Below are 19,447 nucleotides of genomic sequence, written 5' to 3' on the forward strand. Positions count from 1 at the left end.
AGATATATAGGCACAAATCTATGCATGTCTCAAGATCAACAAAACCATTCACTAATTATTCATGACAAGGTTGAAGATCTATTTACAACAATCACATAGATTTCAAGATTTCTCCCACAAAGATATAAGTGCATATGAGACAAGCTAAGCTTGTAGATGCACAAAGCCACTAGTACAAAGGTACAAGGCAAAACATGCTTTGAGACAATGCTTAACAAAGTCGATCAAACTTTTTGGATTTTCTACTTTTTATATGTTTTTGGATTTTTGACATAAAAGCAAGAAAAGATTGATAAAAAAAATGTAAAAACATTTGAAAACAACAAAAAATAATGCTATACACTAAACCAATAAAGTAATGTGTGCCCTACAACCAAGATGATACAGTATAAAGAGGTAAAGCGCACAACACACATGAGATTCAAGGGATTGTACCAACATTAATGGTCTTACGGAGAGATTCAAACCATGGACCATCGAGAGGTTTGGTGAAGATGTCTGCCTTTTGATTATCTATGTGTATAAATTCAAGACATACAACTTTTTCTTTCACCAAGTTCCTGATGAAATGGTAACGTATCTCTATGTGTTTTGACTTCGAATGCTGAACTGGATTCTTAGAGAGATTTATGGCACTGGTGTTATCACAGAAGACACATTGTATCTTGAAGAATCCTGTAATCATGAAGTAGCTTCTTCATCCAAAGGAGTTGTGTGCAGCAACTTACAGCGACTATGTATTCAGCTTCAGCTGTAGAGAGAGACACGAAATTTTGTTTCTTGCTCATCCAAGAGACAAGATTGTTACCAAGGTAGAAGCAACCTCCTGAGGTACTCTTTCGATCATCCACACTACCAGCCCAGTCTGCATCTGAATAACCAGCAAGACAAGCATTTGAACCCTTGGAATACAACAATCCATAATCTGAAGTACCATTGATATACCGTATAATTCTCTTTACAGCAGTTAGGTGAGACTAATTTGGAGTAGCTTGATATCTAGCACAAACACTAACACTGAATGCAATATCCGGTCTACTTGTAGTAAGATAGAGTAAACTCCCAATAATGCTCCTATACAAAGTAGGACTTACTTCCACCTTAAAAGAATCAGCATTCAGCTTTGTGGAAGAACTCATGGGAGTAGAGGCATGCTTTTTGGAGTCTATTCCAAACTTCTTGACAATATTCCTAGCATACATTTCTTGTGAAACAAATATGCCTTCCTTCTTTTGTTTAACTTGAAGGCCCAAGAAAAATGTAAGCTCCCCCACCATACTCATTTCAAATTCTTTCTTCATCTCCTCAGAAAATTCTATAGCTCGATCATCGATTGCAGCTCCAAATACTATGTCATCAACATATACTTGAGTCACCAGAAGGTAATCTTCATCATTCTTAACAAATAAAGTTCGATCAGCATAACCTCTTTTGAATCCTCTTTTCAGGAGATAATGGGTAAGCCGATCATACTAAGCTCTAGGGGCTTGTTTTAAGCCATAAAAGGCTTTCTTCAATCTCAACACATGATCAGGAAAGTGAGGATCCTCAAAACCCTTGGGTTGTTCAACAAACACTTCTTCATTCAGATATCCATTTAGAAACGCACATTTTACATCCATTTGGTAGAGTTTGAAGTTCATGGTGCATGCAATGGACATAAAAATTTGAATAGACTCAAGTCTTGCCATAGGAGCGAAGAATTCATCAAAATATACTCCTTCTACTTAAGTGTATCCTTATGCCACCAACCGAGATTTATTCCTGATTATCTCTCCATCTTCATCAGTCTTGTTTTTGAATATCCATTTAGTGCCGATGACATGAACATTTTCAAGCCTTGGAGCAAGTTCCCATACATCATTTCTCACAAATTGATTCAACTCTTCATGCATTGATTCTACCCAATTTTCATCCTGAAGAGCTTCTTCTACAATTTTTAGCTCAAATTGGGCAAGGTAGCAATGATATATTACATGATTGGTTAGGAGTATGTTCCATTTTCTAAGACAAAGACCTTTATGTTGCTATCAGGATGGTTTTTAATCACTCTTGAGGATGGCTTCTTCAATGTGGAGACTTCATCATTCTGGGAGATGGGAGGATGAACTTCTGGAGGAGTAAGAGGACTTGATGTTCTAGACATTGATCTCATTTCCATTCTTGTGTTCAAGGGAGTTGATTCATTTTCTGGTGTAGTTCCTTTAGCTTCTATATTAAGAGCTTCGGCCTTAACAATGGGTTCTTTGGTGTACTGTCCTTCCCCATTGTCAACAATTTCTACCTTGGTTACAGCATTATCAATTTTCACATTGATGGACTCCATTACCATCTTAGTTCTCTTATTAAAGACCCTATATACTCGGCTAGTAGTAGAATACCCAAGAAAAATACCTTCATCACTTTTAGCATCAAATTTCCCAAGGTTCTCCCGATCATTTAAAATGTAGCACTTACTTCCAAACACTCGGAAGTACTTTACTTTCGGCTTCTTTCCATTCCAAATCTCATAAGCGGTCTTCTTTGTTCTCACTCGAAAGAATATTCTATTACCTATGTATGAAGTGTTCACGACTTCTCCCTAAAACTTTTGAGGAATTTTCTTGTTGAATAACATCACTCTAACCATTTCTTGAATCACTTGATTCTTCCTTTTAACCACTCCATTTTGCTGAGGAGTTTTGGGAGCTAAAAATTCTCTTTTGATTCCGTTCTTTTCACAAAATGACTCAAATCTTGCATTCTCACACTCCTTGCCATGATCACTCCTTATCTTGACAATGGAAACTCCTTTCTCGTTTTGTAACCTCTTGCAGAGAATTTCCAATTTTTCACATGATTTTGATTTTTCTCTAAGAAATTCAATCCAAGTATATCTTTAGAAATCATCAACAATGACCATAATGTACCTCTTTCCTCTTAGACTTTCCGTTCTTGTAGGCCCTATTAGATTAACATGGAGAAGCTCTAAACACCGTGAAGTAGTAATCACATTCACCTTATGATGACTTGCCTTTGTTTTTTCCCATTTGGCATGCTCCACAAATAATTTCCAAACTTTGGAAGTCCCTCAACTGCTTTGAGTTTAGAAACTTTAGCTACTTGTTTGAAATTTGCATGTTTAAATCTGTGATGCCAAAGTTCCAGCATGTCAACACGAGCACTTCTACACGAAATAGGTGTTGTAGGAACTACTCCATAGCAATTATCAGTAGTCCTATTTCCCTCTTGGACTTGAATCCCTTCTTCGTTAATGATTAAGCACCCCTTCTTTGAGAACTGGACAAGAAAATCCTCATCACATATTTGAATGATACTTAAGAGATTTGCCTTCAACCCTTTGATATATAGCACATCTTTTAATAAAGGTAATCCCGGTATTTCAACAGTTCCTTTACCGAGAACTTGAACATGACTCCCATCACCAAATGTCACATAGTCACCAACTTTCTCTTTGAGAGTCTTAAATAGTGATTTATCTCCTGTCATGTGACGAGAACAACCGCTATTAAGATATCATAAACATGAGTTAAAAACCTTCAATGAGGTGTGTACAAATAGACAAACATGAGACAAGCATTCTTGACCATCAAACATAATTTATTTTCATTATCCATGCATCTGTTAGATTGAATTTTCTTTTTCAGATTATCAAACTTTTCACACAATATTCTATTTCTTCTTTTGTACTTCTTAATCAAGGAGTTAGACTCACATAGACTATTGTGTAAGATGTGATTCTTATTTTCGAAATATTCAACATGTGAGCAAACATCCTCGCATGTTTCTTAGTTTTTAATAGCTCTAAGAGTTCATTGTTAGGACACCCTTCAAACATACTTATAGAGTCATTGTCACAAACATTTAAACCACAATTCAGCAAGGCCTTTTCCATAGCAACATCCATATCCAAAGGGGTCTAGGATCGCACTTAGGTATTTAAACCACAACAAGTGCACCTATTCTGATACCAATTGAAAGTTCAAATAGCGTTGAAAACACTATGAACGTTTAGACCCCCAAATAACAAATTACCAATTCAAGTTTTATATCAAACAATGTATGTGCGGAAAATGATAACAAGCTTAAATAAAAATTGATAAACAATCTAAATCATAAATAATCACAATCACAGCAGTAATTAAATGGTAAAGATAAAGGGAAGAGAAATGCAAACATAAGGACAACACACAATGTGTTATCGAAGAGGAAACCAAAGCCCTCGGCGTAAAACCTCTCCGCCGCCTTCCAAGCGGTAAATAATTCACTAGAAAATGTAGTTGGGATACATGAACAGCAATAGACCCTCCAAACCTAATCTACCCAGGTACTTAAGCCCTCAAAGTTTCTTGCTCCAAAGAGGTTGCGCCGAACCTTTTTTTTCTCTAACTTACCGGATTCTACTATAAACCATAGCATCAACCAATAATCATTGGTCCCTTCCAAACTGCTTCCCTTAGCACCAAAAGAACCTTCTCACAGATGTGGGTATGGTGAGAAAAAGATTTGATCAAGAACCTCTCAAGAATGTATCAATGGAGAGGAAGATAGTAGAGGAATTTGAAGAGTCTCTTGGATGAAGATTGTGGATGAGGCAATCTTGTTTTTCTCTAGGATTTCTCTCTCAAAATTCTCTCTAGAAGCTCTCTACATTTTGTGGGAATGAGGGGTATTTATACTAGGGTGAGATAGGAATGTGAAACATCGTGTTTTTCAAAACAGAGCTGGTTGGCGGCTTGGCCTCATGACTTGGCTGAGTTGCGCGTTCAAGCCACGAGTTAACAGAACGGCCAGGCTGGACTTTTTGTCCTGTAGTGCTCCAGCTGGTGCGACTGTTCACCTTCTCGCATGCTTCACTCGTGTGCTGAATTTGGCGGCTTGCTAGTCGCAAGTCACCTGCGAGTCCTAGCCGCAAAGCTTTGCTTTCTTGCACTTTCTTGAGCATTTCTTCATACTCTCTCACTCACTACTCTTACATGAATCTCACCTAATTACATGGTTTCTAAGTGCTGAAATACAAGTAAATTGGCACGGAATAAAGCCAACAAGATGGTTGTTTAACTTCAACCTTACAAGAACAATATCCAAATTTCTTTTCCAATCAACATATTTGGATCCAGTCAGTTTGTTTTGATTAAGAATAGCAATAAGTGGGCTAAATGATGCCATGAATTAAATATGAAAATAATAAACATGAATATAATAAGTAAATTGGACATTATCGATTTATAAGCATATAATATGGAACCTTAATAAAACCATAAAATAATATATGCAACGACATCCCAATCCCATGTTTAAAATTCCTTGGAAGCAAGTAAATTATAAACACTATGATTGATTGAGAACTATTCTCATTATTAGTGCTATCATGATAACTCTTATCAAACACTAATAACGTGCCGTATTTCCTTTAGCCACTAAGTAATAATGACATAGCTCCGAAGGGAGGTTAACATTAAACTTAGTCTAGTGTACACCATTGACTGAATTCTATATGAGTCATTAAGTAACTCCATGGTAGCGTGGTCGTCCTTAATGTAAAAACACATATCATCCATCATTAAGAAGCTTATTCTGTAGTACCATGAATTAAACACCCTCCAAAGGGAGCAAGGCATACACGCCAAGGCGCGGTGCTTAATCACACTACTATAAACCGACAATGGAGATTGTGAGATGCAACCCTTGTATCTCTCTCCCACTAGATATTTTAAATTAAATGCTTTTATGAACAAGAACCATAATAATGCTAGAAACCCTTGAAAACATAATCCTAATCTCATTAGGAATAAATTTCATTAAATGAATACTTTAATCCTAGCATTAATATTTGTAAATATATAGACCAAAGCAAGCAACAACATGATGAATCCTTTATAAAATATTTGCATATAAACCCATATATATATATATCAAATAATATACGGATTCAATGTAAATTGTATATAAAGCATTCAATACATCCAAGGCACATATTACATGCTTATCATAATCAAACCATGCAAGCCTTATATATATTTATATCGAAGTGGTGCATTAACATCCAAGCCATGCAATGAAGGATCCAAGTTGTGCAATGAATTGATACATGCAAACGATAGTTATTTGAATAAATATATCCAAAACATAAACTTCAAGATGGTTTGGATATATCGGTCAAAGCATTAGAATAACTACCCTTCATTTCAATAACTACCATTGACAATAACTACTTCACGCACATGATGGTTATTACAATTAGATTCATATAACCATATCCAGGCAATTAATAAGACACAGCACCAATACTTAATAGTTAAAGGCCACTTCGAACAAACCAATGCAATACAATTGTCATCATCATGAACGGTTATCTCAATAATTTTCAATAACAATACTTGAAACAACGTTGAACATCAAGAAACCAATTTTCTTTTATTCTAAAATCGAATCACATGTTATACAAGCGTGAGATGAAAACCTGGCTCTGATACCAATTGTTGGATAATCTGGTTTTGTATCTCATACAAAACACATAGCGAAAGCAATAAATATGGATCTATTTCATTCATGATTGATAACATGCATTATGTAAATTTCAGAATTTAATAACAAGATAGCGTATCTTGGTGCGGTGAAATTCAAAACAAAAGATTATAAGTACTTGGGAACACTTTTAATCTTCACTCTAATTCCACTTTATGCCCAAGAAGTGTGGTCTCTCAATTAGTTTCCAATGGAGAATAATTGAGCGGTTTCACTCACACATACACACCATTTCACAATGATGTCTCTCTTAAAAAAAAATTCTGTATGTTTCTCCCTTTATAGCTAATTGATTATCTAATTGGGCTGGCCTATTGGGCCTTTCCAATTGGGCTTTAGTGTGTGGCTGGAATGGGACCAAAAGAGACCAATAAGACACTAGCTTCAATGAGCCTTAGGCTTTTCTATCAACTCTTGACAAGTCTAAAGTTACCATTAATTATATTTAACATCATTATATAAATATAATTGCACTCTAAGCCTTATTAATAAATTATATCCTAAGACTTTATTATATATGCAACCCCTTCATAAAATATTCGTAGTAATACAAAGTCATAAATATAGACTGCCACTTTGAAGATTACTATATCTTAATCTTTGAGTACCTGGTTTAATCCTTTAAAGTTATTCATCATATATTTATGAAATTTAATTTCATAAATATATACTTTAGTAATTTCTTACCAAAGTGGTTAGGCCTAACTCTCTGAATAACTGAACCCATTAAACTTATCTCAAGGGAATATTTTATATCTCCGTTAAGAGATTATGAATTCCATTTTGAGAATATATGTTCCATCAACACCAAATGTGGTTGCCCAACATATTGAGGTTTTGACCATTACTTTAGATCTCACTCCTGATATATCAAAGCAACCTACACTCCATGATCAGGTCCATTATTTTCTCAGGATTAAGAGTTCATATAAATAGAAGTCGTGAGATTTATTATTCATTTAACAGTCGTTAGGAGAATAATAAATCTCACAGTGGTCCAATTCAATATGTCTTAACTCATAAAACATATCAACATATCAACATATCAACTAGAAGTCTCCACTTCCATGATCAAGACAAATAATCTTAGTTGATATGTTATAGTCTTCGCAGATGAAATGCTCAATTTCATCACCGACTACGAACTATAATTCTGAGTTTACAAAGAACTTGTGATTTATATCTTCTGTGACTTTTCACATAAATCACATACTTTGCATCTCATGGACTATATGATAATGTCCGAATATCATGTTACCATTATTTTAGATAATAATAAAACAACTTTATTAATCACAACATTAAGTCATATATAATGTCATATATAATAATGTACATAGCATCATACAATAGGATTTAAGGGTACTAATCCTAACATCAAGGTGGTCACTCAGTCCTCCTTACTTTCTTGCTAGTCTTTATGTAAGCTTTCTCATCCCTCAGAATCCACTTCATGTCATTCTTTAATCATTGCTTGTACCCCGCAATGGGATAGATGTATTATGGAAGGAACAATGCCTTTCGTCACCTTACGATGTGGCCAAGCCTCACTAATCCTACCCAAGATCCTATTTTTAAACATTGCAGTATGGAAGGCACCTTCATCATGAGAAGCTCTTTAGCGCTTTCCAAATTTCCTTGAGATACGACAAGTGGAGTAGTATGAGCAGCAACAAAGTCCAACTAAAGTCACACAGTAGTCCTTGTAGCAAATATGGACCATGCTTGAGATGTGTCACCACTCCACAACCCACTGAATGTCGGTCTCCTTGAGTTGACCCATAAGCTACATGTACGCCTTGAAGCTCATGTCATTTTGATGAAGCCTGTAGTCCCTAAGGTGCCTAGGAAGGTAAGTACTGAGAGGTACGGTGAGAGGTTGAAGCAACCAAAGCCTCTCTTGTAGACATACTTGAGAGAGAGAGAGAGAGAGAGAGAGAGAGAGAGAGAGAGAGAGAGAGAGAGAGAGAGAGAGAGAGAGAGAGAGAGAGAGAGAGAGAGAGAGAGAGAGAGAGGGGAGAGAANGTATCCACCAAAGGAAGAAGCAACCTCAAGCCCATGAAAATAGTTGAGAGTGCCTACATCTTTTATCTTAAAATGTTGACTATGAAAGTGTTGAAGAGCACAGATACCTACAGAGTCATCTCCAGTAATAATCATGTCATCATCATAAAGGAAGAAAATAGTGATACTAGCAAAGGCCCACCATCCAAGGGAGTGAGTTTGGTGTTGAATTCCAAGGAAGTGCAGACAGTTTTGTTGTCTGGGAAACCATCCTTGGAGAGAATATCAAAAGCATATTTAGTTTATGAAAAATAGTATCCACCAGAGGAGGAAGTAACCTCAAGCCCATGAAAATAGTTGAGAGTGCCTAGATCTTTTATCTTAAAATGTTGACTAAGAAAGTGTTGAAGAGCACGGATACCTATAGAGTCATCTCCAGTAATAATCATGTCATCATCATAAAAGAAGAAAAGAGTGATACTAGTAAAGGATTGACAAGTGCCATGAGGACTCGAAGTGAAACCTGTTGAGCAGTAACTAAGATAAACTTTTCAAACCAAGCCTGAGAAGCCTGCTTTAGCCCACAAAAAGCACGATGATGGCGACGAAATTAATGACTCGAGTCAACATAGCCAGTGAGTGGTTGCATGTAAACTTCTTCCTGAAGACCTCTATTTAAGAAAACATTATTCACATTATGGGTATAAGGGGGGGAGTCGCCACCTAGTTTTTGCAATGGCCTAGGAACCATATATATAGTGTCCTCTCGAGGAAGGACTGTTAATCTTACTACCAGAGTGTGGGTTCGGAGTTTAGGTACGCTCTTAGGAAGGTGTTAGGCACCCAAAATCTCCCAACCCTAAGGTTTGCCTTCCATTATCATGTCTTATGTCTTAACCCTATTAAAAACTAACTCAACACTTGTATTCTAAACTGTCACACACACTAATCATGCATCTAACATACAACATGGTATCTTTATCCCAAAACACATACTTATCTATCCAAAAAGCAAAAGAGAGCCAAACATACACATATCCAAACCCTAGCATGTTATCATCCTACATACCATCCACCTAACATTCATCTAGCATCATATCATATGTCTCATTCAAGGCAGCCACATGTAAACATCAAAGGATCACATTGGGAACATGGAGATCATTAAGAACATGTTGTTCAACCAAACACATTCATGCTCATCATCAAACCATGTTATCAAACAATATGCATGTACGTGTGAATGCATGACTTACCTTTACATACCTCCTTGCATCTCAGCACCTATGGCATCAATGAATGGACAGATGAATGAATGGCATGGTATCAAAATGAAAGAAAACCCTAATCTAGCATATGAGGGATAAACAACAAATAAATCATGCGAAATAGAGACTCATGTACTTGCATACATATGAAAGGGATTTAGACAGGGGTAAAATATGTGAAACAAGCAAACCAATCAAAGTAGAAATCCGAATTAGGGGTTTAGGCAAGCAATTGTGTACGCAACTAGAGGCCTGTATACGCAGAGTTTAAGCAGTGTACGCATGCTCATAACATGTGTGCGTGGGGCTTGTTCAAAACCCTAACCCAAAAATGAACAAAGCAGAAAACAGAGCATGAACTAAAACCCTAATTCTAAAAGCCAAATATGCTCAGAACATAAAAAAAAAAAAAAAAAAAAACAAAAAAAACAAAAAAAAAAAAAAAACTAACCTAAACAAACATGCATATATATATATATATATAAATTGAGTAAGAAAACAGATTAAAAAGACAAAAAGAAAGACAGAGAAGAAGAGAAAGTTAGAAAGAATACCTTAAAGAAAAAAACTCCTAGGCTTGATTTTTTACCGTTTCCCTCAGTCAAATCTATCACAATTCAATAAAATAGTGATTGGCAACGTTAAACTAAAAGGATTAGGGCCAGAAAAGGTCACAATCAAATAAAAATGACTTGAGGGTGTTTTGTGAAAAACTCCATTTTGATTCTTTTATAATGAATCTTAAGTTTTTCCCGTGGAATTTCTGTGTGTTTTGAAAATGTATCATTTAAGGCTTTTTATAGTGGAAAAAATGGGGTTTGGAACGGCTCCTAGTCGATGTGGGATTCATTCCAAACCTTAGCCATTATTGCAGAAAACTTACATTTTCCACGCTTCTGAAACCCTAGTTGCATATGTAGAATTGTGCCTACATACGCATGTTTTGGCCCACGTACATGGGTTGAAGGCCACTTTGGTCATTTTATTTTCAAAAATAGATTTTTACTCATTTAAAAGGTTATCTTTTCCATTTTAGCACCTCTTAAGTCAATTTGATATCTGATTGAGCTCTAAACTGGTCTTGGGCCTTAAAGTTCGAGCATCATTGGGGAACGGGACCCGAGTTGTAATGGATACAAAATGCAGTGTCTACAAATGCCCCTCTTTTGATTCGTGAGCTTCAGTAATGGAATCAAAAGAATAAGAGACAAAACATTTTGTTTCGACATACAGCTCGAACCCAACCCACGCACACGACACACATTACTCATACATGGGGCAAGGTGCAACTCTGAAGAGTTGTGTGGGATTCGTAAGTCTGAAATCCCACCTTTGTTACTCGGGAAACGAGCAATGATAGGTTCACTACCCTAGAACCTGTTTTGCCACTTGTAAGCAAATAGCGAGTGACTCGCTATTCTAGAGTCACTAAAAATAAAATAAAAAATAAAATAAATAAAATAAATAAAAACAAACAAACAAACAAACAAGGGTTCTCTTACGGGTGAACCCAACAAACAATAAAATGATATAGTCGTGGTGTCCATCCAGGGCTCTTGCCTCAAACTTCTCCAAGTGACTTGTTCCTCTTGTCTTCATGTCTTTCTCTACTTTTTCTGGCTCGGGTTGACCTTGTTCTCTTTCTTTATCTCTATATTTACCCTTTTCTACCGTGCCAACATGTTCAACTCCCTGAGGATATGTGCATGAGTAGTCTTGATTGTTGGATCCATTAGGGATGGTGAAAACTTGCTGAGGAGTAGATGTGCATAGGGAGGAATCTTCTGCCTCTCATGACTTGCTTGGATATGAGAAACTCGCTGAGGAGTGGTATGGATGGACTTGTTGAGGAGTAGTGTAGATGTGTGATCCACTAGGGAAGAATCTTCTGCTTCCATCATGGTTTGCTGAGGACTTTAAGGAAGAATCTTTTGCTTCCTCATTGGGAATTTTTTTTTTTTTTTTTGGTGTATTAGACTCATTAAGAAAGAATCTTCTACTTCCTCACGAGGGATACTTTGGGGAAGAATCTTCTACTTCTTGACTAGGGATTGTTTAAATGTGCTTGGGTTTATCAGGGAAGAATCTTCTGCCTCCTCCATGGGGATAATATTCATTAGGGAAGAATCTTCTGCTTCTTTACTGGGGATGATGCTTGATGTGTTTTGATTCATTGGTAAAGAATCTTCTACTTCCTCTATGGGGATAATGTTCTTGATGTGCTTGAACAATTGAGGAAGGGTCTTCTTCTTCTTCACTGAGGATAATGTTCTTGATGTGCTTGATCTACTAGGGACGACTCATCTGCTTCTTTACTAGGGATGGTATTCTTGATTTTATGTGATATGCTTCATTGGGGGAAGAGTCTTCTACTTCCTTTACCACTCACTAGGGAGTCCTTTGATGATTTTGTGCCTAATTTAGACGATCTTGAGATGTTCTTCTTTTTGAAAGAAGGATTTTTTTTTTTTTTTGAAAGAATGATGTTGAGTCCTTTCAACAAGGTGGTAAATGGTACAACCTTCTTGTCCCCGAAACCAGGGCCTATATCCGGAAGGCAGGCTTCGAGCCTATCATTGGTCTTCTTCCAGAGAAGTTTGCCAATGCCTCATTGAAAGGTGGTGGGATACTACCCACACCTTTCATATTGCTAAGTAGGAGATGATAGTGACTCCCTATGACTTCTACCACATGACCGGCCTTAGCTTTGAAGGGGCCATCATTAGTTTGGACAGCGTGTTGGGCATCCAGCTAGGTCTCAACATGTTGGGGAGGAAGTACTCGATTAAGACCATTCGCTATTTCGACTTGGTGTCGAATTGCATGCTTCTCCATAGAGGACTACAAAAGAGTGTGTCCGTATGGCTAGGGCTTTCCTTCTTCACCTGTTGGGGGCTTACCTCTTTGCCAATAGTGGGCAAGCGGAGTCTCTAAGGTGGTTGACCCTCTTTCATGATTTTGGAGAGGCACAGAGGGCCAACTGGGCAGGCATGTTTTGCCTATCTTTACTTTACCCTCGACACTTTCAGCTGAGGTACCTTACGGTAGCTTGTGGGGCCTTGAAAGCTCCTTAAGGTTAGTTCTCTTTCCATTCCTTGATTTGTTTTTTTTGTTTTTTTTTTTTGTTTTTTTAATGTTCTGAGCATATTTGGCTTTTAGAATTAGGGTTTTAGTTCATGCTCTGTTTTCTGCTTTGTTCATTTTTGGGTTAGGGTTTTGAACAAGCCCCACGCACACATGTTATGAGCATGCGTACACTGCTTAAACTCTGCGTATACAGGCCTCTAGTTGCGTACACAATTGCTTGCCTAAACCCCTAATTCGGATTTCTACTTTGATTGGTTTGCTTGTTTCACATATTTTACCCCTGTCTAAATCCCTTTCATATGTATGCAAGTACATGAGTCTCTATTTCGCATGATTTATTTGTTGTTTATCCCTCATATGCTAGATTAGGGTTTTCTTTCATTTTGATACCATGCCATTCATTCATCTGTCCATTCATTGATGCCATAGGTGCTGAGATGCAAGGAGGTATGTAAAGGTAAGTCATGCATTCACACGTACATGCATATTGTTTGATAACATGGTTTGATGATGAGCATGAATGTGTTTGGTTGAACAACATGTTCTTAATGATCTCCATGTTCCCAATGTGATCCTTTGATGTTTACATGTGGCTGCCTTGAATGAGACATATGATATGATGCTAGATGAATGTTAGGTGGATGGTATGTAGGATGATAACATGCTAGGGTTTGGATATGTGTATGTTTGGCTCTCTTTTGCTTTTTGGATAGATAAGTATGTGTTTTGGGATAAAGATACCATGTTGTATGTTAGATGCATGATTAGTGTGTGTGACAGTTTAGAATACAAGTGTTGAGTTAGTTTTTAATAGGGTTAAGACATAAGACATGATAATGGAAGGCAAACCTTAGGGTTGGGAGATTTTGGGTGCCTAACACCTTCCTAAGAGCGTACCTAAACTCCGAACCCACACTCTGGTAGTAAGATTAACAGTCCTTCCTCGAGAGGACACTATATATATGGTTCCTAGGCCATTGCAAAAACTAGGTGGCGACTCCCCCCCTTATACCCATAATGTGAATAATGTTTTCTTAAATAGAGGTCTTCAGGAAGAAGTTTACATGCAACCACTCACTGGCTATGTTGACTCGAGTCATTAATTTCGTCGCCATCATCGTGCTTTTTGTGGGCTAAAGCAGGCTTCTCAGGCTTGGTTTGAAAAGTTTATCTTAGTTACTGCTCAACAGGTTTCACTTCGAGTCCTCATGGCACTTGTCAATCCTTTACTAGTATCACTCTTTTCTTCTTTTATGATGATGACATGATTATTACTGGAGATGACTCTATAGGTATCCGTGCTCTTCAACACTTTCTTAGTCAACATTTTAAGATAAAAGATCTAGGCACTCTCAACTATTTTCATGGGCTTGAGGTTACTTCCTCCTCTGGTGGATACTATTTTTCATAAACTAAATATGCTTTTGATATTCTCTCCAAGGATGGTTTCCCAGACAACAAAACTGTCTGCACTTCCTTGGAATTCAACACCAAACTCACTCCCTTGGATGGTGGGCCTTTGCTAGTATCACTATTTTCTTCCTTTATGATGATGACATGATTATTACTGGAGATGACTCTGTAGGTATCTGTGCTCTTCAACACTTTCATAGTCAACATTTTAAGATAAAAGATGTAGGCACTCTCAACTATTTTCATGGGCTTGAGGTTGCTTCTTCCTTTGGTGGATACTATTTTTCATAAACTAAATATGCTTTTGATATTCTCTCCAAGGATGGTTTCCCAGACAACAAAACCGTCTGCACTCCCTTGGAATTTAATGCCAAATTGTTTCTCATTCCAGTATCGAGATTGAGTATCGTGTCCTTTCTAACACCGCTACTAAGCTTGTCTGCCTTCAATGGCTCTTGCTGGTTGACATGGAAGCTTCATAGCCCACAGGAACTTCTCTTTATTGTGATAATTGCAATGCTATTCACATTGCTCATAAATATATTTTTTGTGAACGCACCAAGTGTAGACACCGCATTTTACACCCTTTATGACTCGGGCCACTATTCCCCAATGATGTTGAAATTCGAAAGCCTAAGGTTGGGAAATGGCCCAATTAAATTGAAATTGACTTAAGGAAATTATTTTTGGAAAATATAACTCTTTTTATGAATTAAATAAGTTATTTTTGAAAAATAAAGACCACAGAAAACCTAGGGCATGCGTATGTATACACGCGTATGCGCACGCATGCTTAAGCTCTACATACGCATGCTTCATGCATCATGCATGCGTATGCATACGCGGGCATGCGTACACATGTTAGGGTTTCAGAATCTATGAAAGACAAATTTTCTACATTAAAGTTTGAGTTTTGGAATGAATCCTACATCGTCTAGGAACTATTCCAAACCCCCATTTTCAAACTATAAAAGCCCATACATAGTGGCTTTTCAAAACACACAAAAAATCTTAAGGGAAAACATAAGATTAACTAGAAATAGTGAATGAAAAAGGGAGTTTTTCACAAAACATCCACAAGTCAATATTTTTCTAATTGAGGCCTCTTCTGGTAATAATCTTGGAGATTTAAGATTACTAATCACTAATGTTTGATTGTGAAGACATTGATTGAGAGGAACGGTCAAAATCAAGCTAAGGAGCTTTGTGTTTTGAGGTATATGTTCTAAGTCCTTTTCCTTTTCCTTTTTTTACTTGTTTTTCTTGTTTAGTTTGGTTATAATATGCTTGTTTAATTTATGTTTTCTTTATTTTATTGTTTTAAGCATGTTAGGTTGTTAGTGTTAAGTTTCAGTTCTAGTTTGTTCTTGTTTTCTGGGTTAGGGTTAGAGTGTGTGCGCTTACGCATGCTTTTTACATGCGCACGTATACTCGAAGTATGTGTACGCATACAACTAGGTAGCGTACGCAAGCCTTATGTATGAGCATGTATACTCATGTCCAGAAACCCTAATCCAAACCTTTTCGCTTTTGTTTCTTTATTTTATTTATACCATATGCGTCTGCCTTTTCTCATTTCATGTTCTTGAGTCTCTGCCTCCATGTTTTGTTTAATGTTTGTTCTTCACATGCCAGATTAGGGTTTCTTTTCAATGTTTTCTTTGATGTGCCATGAACATGCATATAACTTGATCATGCATTAATGCATAGGTGTTGTGGTGTAGAAATGTGAGTGAGGTAAGTCATGCATTCATATGGACATTCATTTGAGTTTAACTTGATAATAAGTATGAACATGCTTAGTTGGATGTTTAGGTACCCATCACATGCTTGTTTGATGTCATGCTTATGTTCCTACCTTGATGATATATGCTTGTTTGTTTGTTGCCTTGGATATAGTTTGATATGAGATGCATGATAGATGTATGCTAGGTTTGAGATGTGATATGCATGATAGATGTATGTTAGGGTTTAGGGATAAAATTGCCATGTTGATTGCTAGATGTATGGTAGTGTGTGTGTAAGTCTAGAATGACAATATTGAACGAACTTTTAATGAGATTAAGATGTAAGACACAATTAGTGGAAGCTGACCCACAGGTTAGGTGGGATTGGGTGTTTAACACCTTTCTATCCCTATATCTAAACTCCAGACATGTGCTCTGGTAGTAAATCAGTGGTTCTTAGACCTAATCTATGTGGAAACTCCATTTCTTTTCTCTGCCCTGGTCCACTCAGCTGAGGTGTACTCCCCTCCCATTGCACCCACACCAAGCACATTGAAATTGACTGCCACATCACTCGTCAACATCTCAAGAAAGGCAATCTCTAGTTGTACTCCATCTCCTTCGCCGACCATCCTGCTAATATCTTCACCAAGACTCATTCACATGGTCATCTTCGAGATATTATATCTAAACTCCAGTTGACTTCCTCCTTGCCACCTCGAGTTTGAGGGGGGATGTTAGTATATGTTAGTCTAGCCCACTAGGCTTGGGTTCAGTATATAGTATTTGTAGTACACTCATATTATTTGTATTTCACACATACTATGCTTATAAAAGACTCTTTATTGTATAGTGTTAAATACACAAAATATACATATTATTCTTAGTCTCTCTCTCTATATTCTTATCAAAGCTGATGACTGCCTACAGATAGTGCCCGGTGCACAATTACTGATTTATATGCCAAGATAATGCATAAAGCACAATGGAGCCAAACATATTCCATAATACGTCCCAACATGAATTTGGCTTGGCCGTTCATGGAATCTTGTTATTTAATCGTCCAAAATTCTTATCCCGTTTTTTCTTTAGAATTAGGATGCCGAAGGGAAGTTCTATAGTGGGGAATCACCTAAACTGTGTATTTTTTAAATGTGGAAACAAGAAAGGTTGGGATAGAATATTGAACTCAGTTAAAAATTTAAAAAGTAAAACGTTTGCAAGTTGCTACCTCTAGATTTGCCAAGACTTTTTTGATCTAATCATCTTTAATCGTTCATCTTTTGTTTATCATATTGCATGTGGGTCTCGAGGACAATGTATTAAAAATAGATAAACAAGAATATATGATCGATTATTCTCTAAGTGAGACGCTTCCACTTTTAGGTCCAATATAATAGCATATATTTGATAAGGTAGTTCAGGCAATTAGATTACAAGAGCATAAATTATTTCTATATTTTTTCGTTGATGGTGAGAAAGGTGCCAAATGCTGATGCGCCCTGAAAGAACAACAAAAATTGTTAAACTTGAAAAAAAAAAAAAAAAAAAAAAACACTGAACCTTCAAATCATGATGATGCACGTGAACTGTTGATCTATAGTGATATCGAGTTTTCTTTTAAGACGCGTTATTTCTGATTTACTCTAATCCTCAACATGGTTCGCATCGAATATCACTAAGCTGTTATTGTTGGGTTTTTACTTTTTATTAATTGAGCTTTTTTTTTTCTTTTTTTTTTTAGAAGTTAAAATTGGATGAATGTGACTAAGTTAATAAACTTAAGATTATTATTATTATATTATGGTCAAAATTCAATTGTGGGCTTTGGTACACCATGTATTTATTCAGTTTGTGTCCGGATGATTTGAGATAGAATGTATGGTAATTTTAAGCCTGATAATGGATGGTTGTGCACTATAAATATTTAGGATAGATCCACTCTTCAGTGCTCTTAAAGGTTAGACAAATCCTATGTCTCATTTAATTTGCTTAAGGACTGTTGAGGACAAATTTTTTACGCCACATAACTTTATTTCATTGGCAACCGGCACCACATCAACATTATTATGAATTTTGAGAAAATCTATTTTAAAGCCCAAAAGAGCCCATATTTACACAAAATGATGCCAAAGCCCACGGTCCAAAACCCATGATGATATTATCTCATCAAAACCCATGGTTCAAGCTCATGATACATTATTTCATTTTCGGCTCATGATCTAAGCTCATTAGTCTCGTCGAGGGAATTTTAGGAGTCGTGGTTTGGAGGGCCAAGAAATATGTTCAGTAAAGCTCCAGCGATTCAATGTTGATAAAGGAAAATATGTTGCTTGGCATGTCTTCCCCAATTCCCTGAACCCTGATGATTCAGTATGCAATAGGTAGCATCTGGTAAGCCTCTCATATCATACAATACTTAGAATGATAAAACTTCCCATGCTCTTTACATAAAAATTAATGTTTATCGTATAATATAAGTTTAAAAATGTAATTATATTATTTCATATAAATTATATTATTATTTTCATTTAAATCAATTCCAAGCACATGGCTAAATCTATATTAATATCTCATATCTAACATTAAATGTTCTCCTTGCTCTCCAAGATTTGGTTAAAACACAAAGAGACCATAATTACATCTCTAAAACTTTACTAAATATCAACCAACTAGTTTATTACTAACCAAAATTATATTGTAATAAAGCCATAGACTAAACATGTAACCTTCCAAAAGAGGAAACTTAGCCAAGAATACTAGCAATAGTTCCAGCAGAAACTGCCTTAACTCCAGCAAAAGCTGCAACAACTCCAGCAAAAGCCGCAGTAGCTCCAACAACAATTGCAATAGCTCCAGCAGCAATTTAGGTAGTTGACATATGTCCTAAAATGATATCACTTGCCTATTAATGGTCAATCCCAGCAACTACCTGCTATACCAAAAGAAGTAAGGATCCCGTAAAAGAAATCCTACCATTTTAAGCCAAATCTTTAGCCTCTAGCTACAATACCAGAAATAGGAGGATCCCATAAAAGATATTATACCATTTTCAGCCAAACCAAGAATTTAATGCTAAATATTTTCCTCCAGCAAAAGATGTCATTTAGATGACATTATCCAATAATGTCAACTATTGCAGCAACTACTGTTGTAGAGCTAACAGCTGTGACTAATAGTTGTAACAGCAGCTCCAACAGCATTAAAGGCTCAGAATTTCTTCTTTTAGCTAAAACAAAAAAAAAAAAAAAAAAAAAAAAAAAAAAAAACCCTAACTAAGGAAATCACTTGTTTTGCCAAAAACCTTTAGTTATTTGCTGATTTTCCTTTCAACTAATTCAAACTTAGTTACATACTTGGTTTTATATAAAGAGGATCAAGCAACACACAACTCACCACACCATTATACACTATCCATCC

General features: G+C 36.4%; 1 protein-coding gene across 1 annotated transcript; it reads right to left on the reverse strand.

The window, feature by feature from the left end:
• Window positions 1-644: 644 nt before the first annotated feature.
• LOC112030148 (uncharacterized mitochondrial protein AtMg00810-like) lies at window positions 645-1,895 on the reverse strand. Its single transcript, XM_065774874.1, has 3 exons — window positions 1,753-1,895; window positions 1,095-1,440; window positions 645-977 (listed from the first exon to the last, which is right to left on the reverse strand). The coding sequence occupies exons 1-3, from the start codon at window positions 1,893-1,895 to the stop codon at window positions 645-647; spliced, it is 822 nt and encodes a 273-aa protein (XP_065630946.1).
• Between the last annotated feature and the right edge of the window lie 17,552 nt (window positions 1,896-19,447).

The sequence above is a fragment of the Quercus suber genome, unplaced genomic scaffold (assembly GCF_002906115.3).
Source record: "Quercus suber isolate HL8 unplaced genomic scaffold, Cork oak 2.0 scaffold_101, whole genome shotgun sequence".
NCBI classification, from domain to species: domain Eukaryota; kingdom Viridiplantae; phylum Streptophyta; class Magnoliopsida; order Fagales; family Fagaceae; genus Quercus; species Quercus suber.

Bases quoted from the DNA above. Each gene is read 5' to 3' on its own strand.
- LOC112030148 (XM_065774874.1), bottom strand. From the start codon at position 1,895: ATGCATGAAGAGTTGAATCAATTTGTGAGAAATGATGTATGGGAACTT. The intron at 1,441-1,752 runs GTTGGTGGCATA...TCTCCTGAAAAG, and splicing joins ATAATCAGGAATAAATCTCG to AGGATTCAAAAGAGGTTATG. The intron at 978-1,094 runs GTAAGTCCTACT...ACTCCAAATTAG, and splicing joins CTGATTCTTTTAAGGTGGAA to TCTCACCTAACTGCTGTAAA.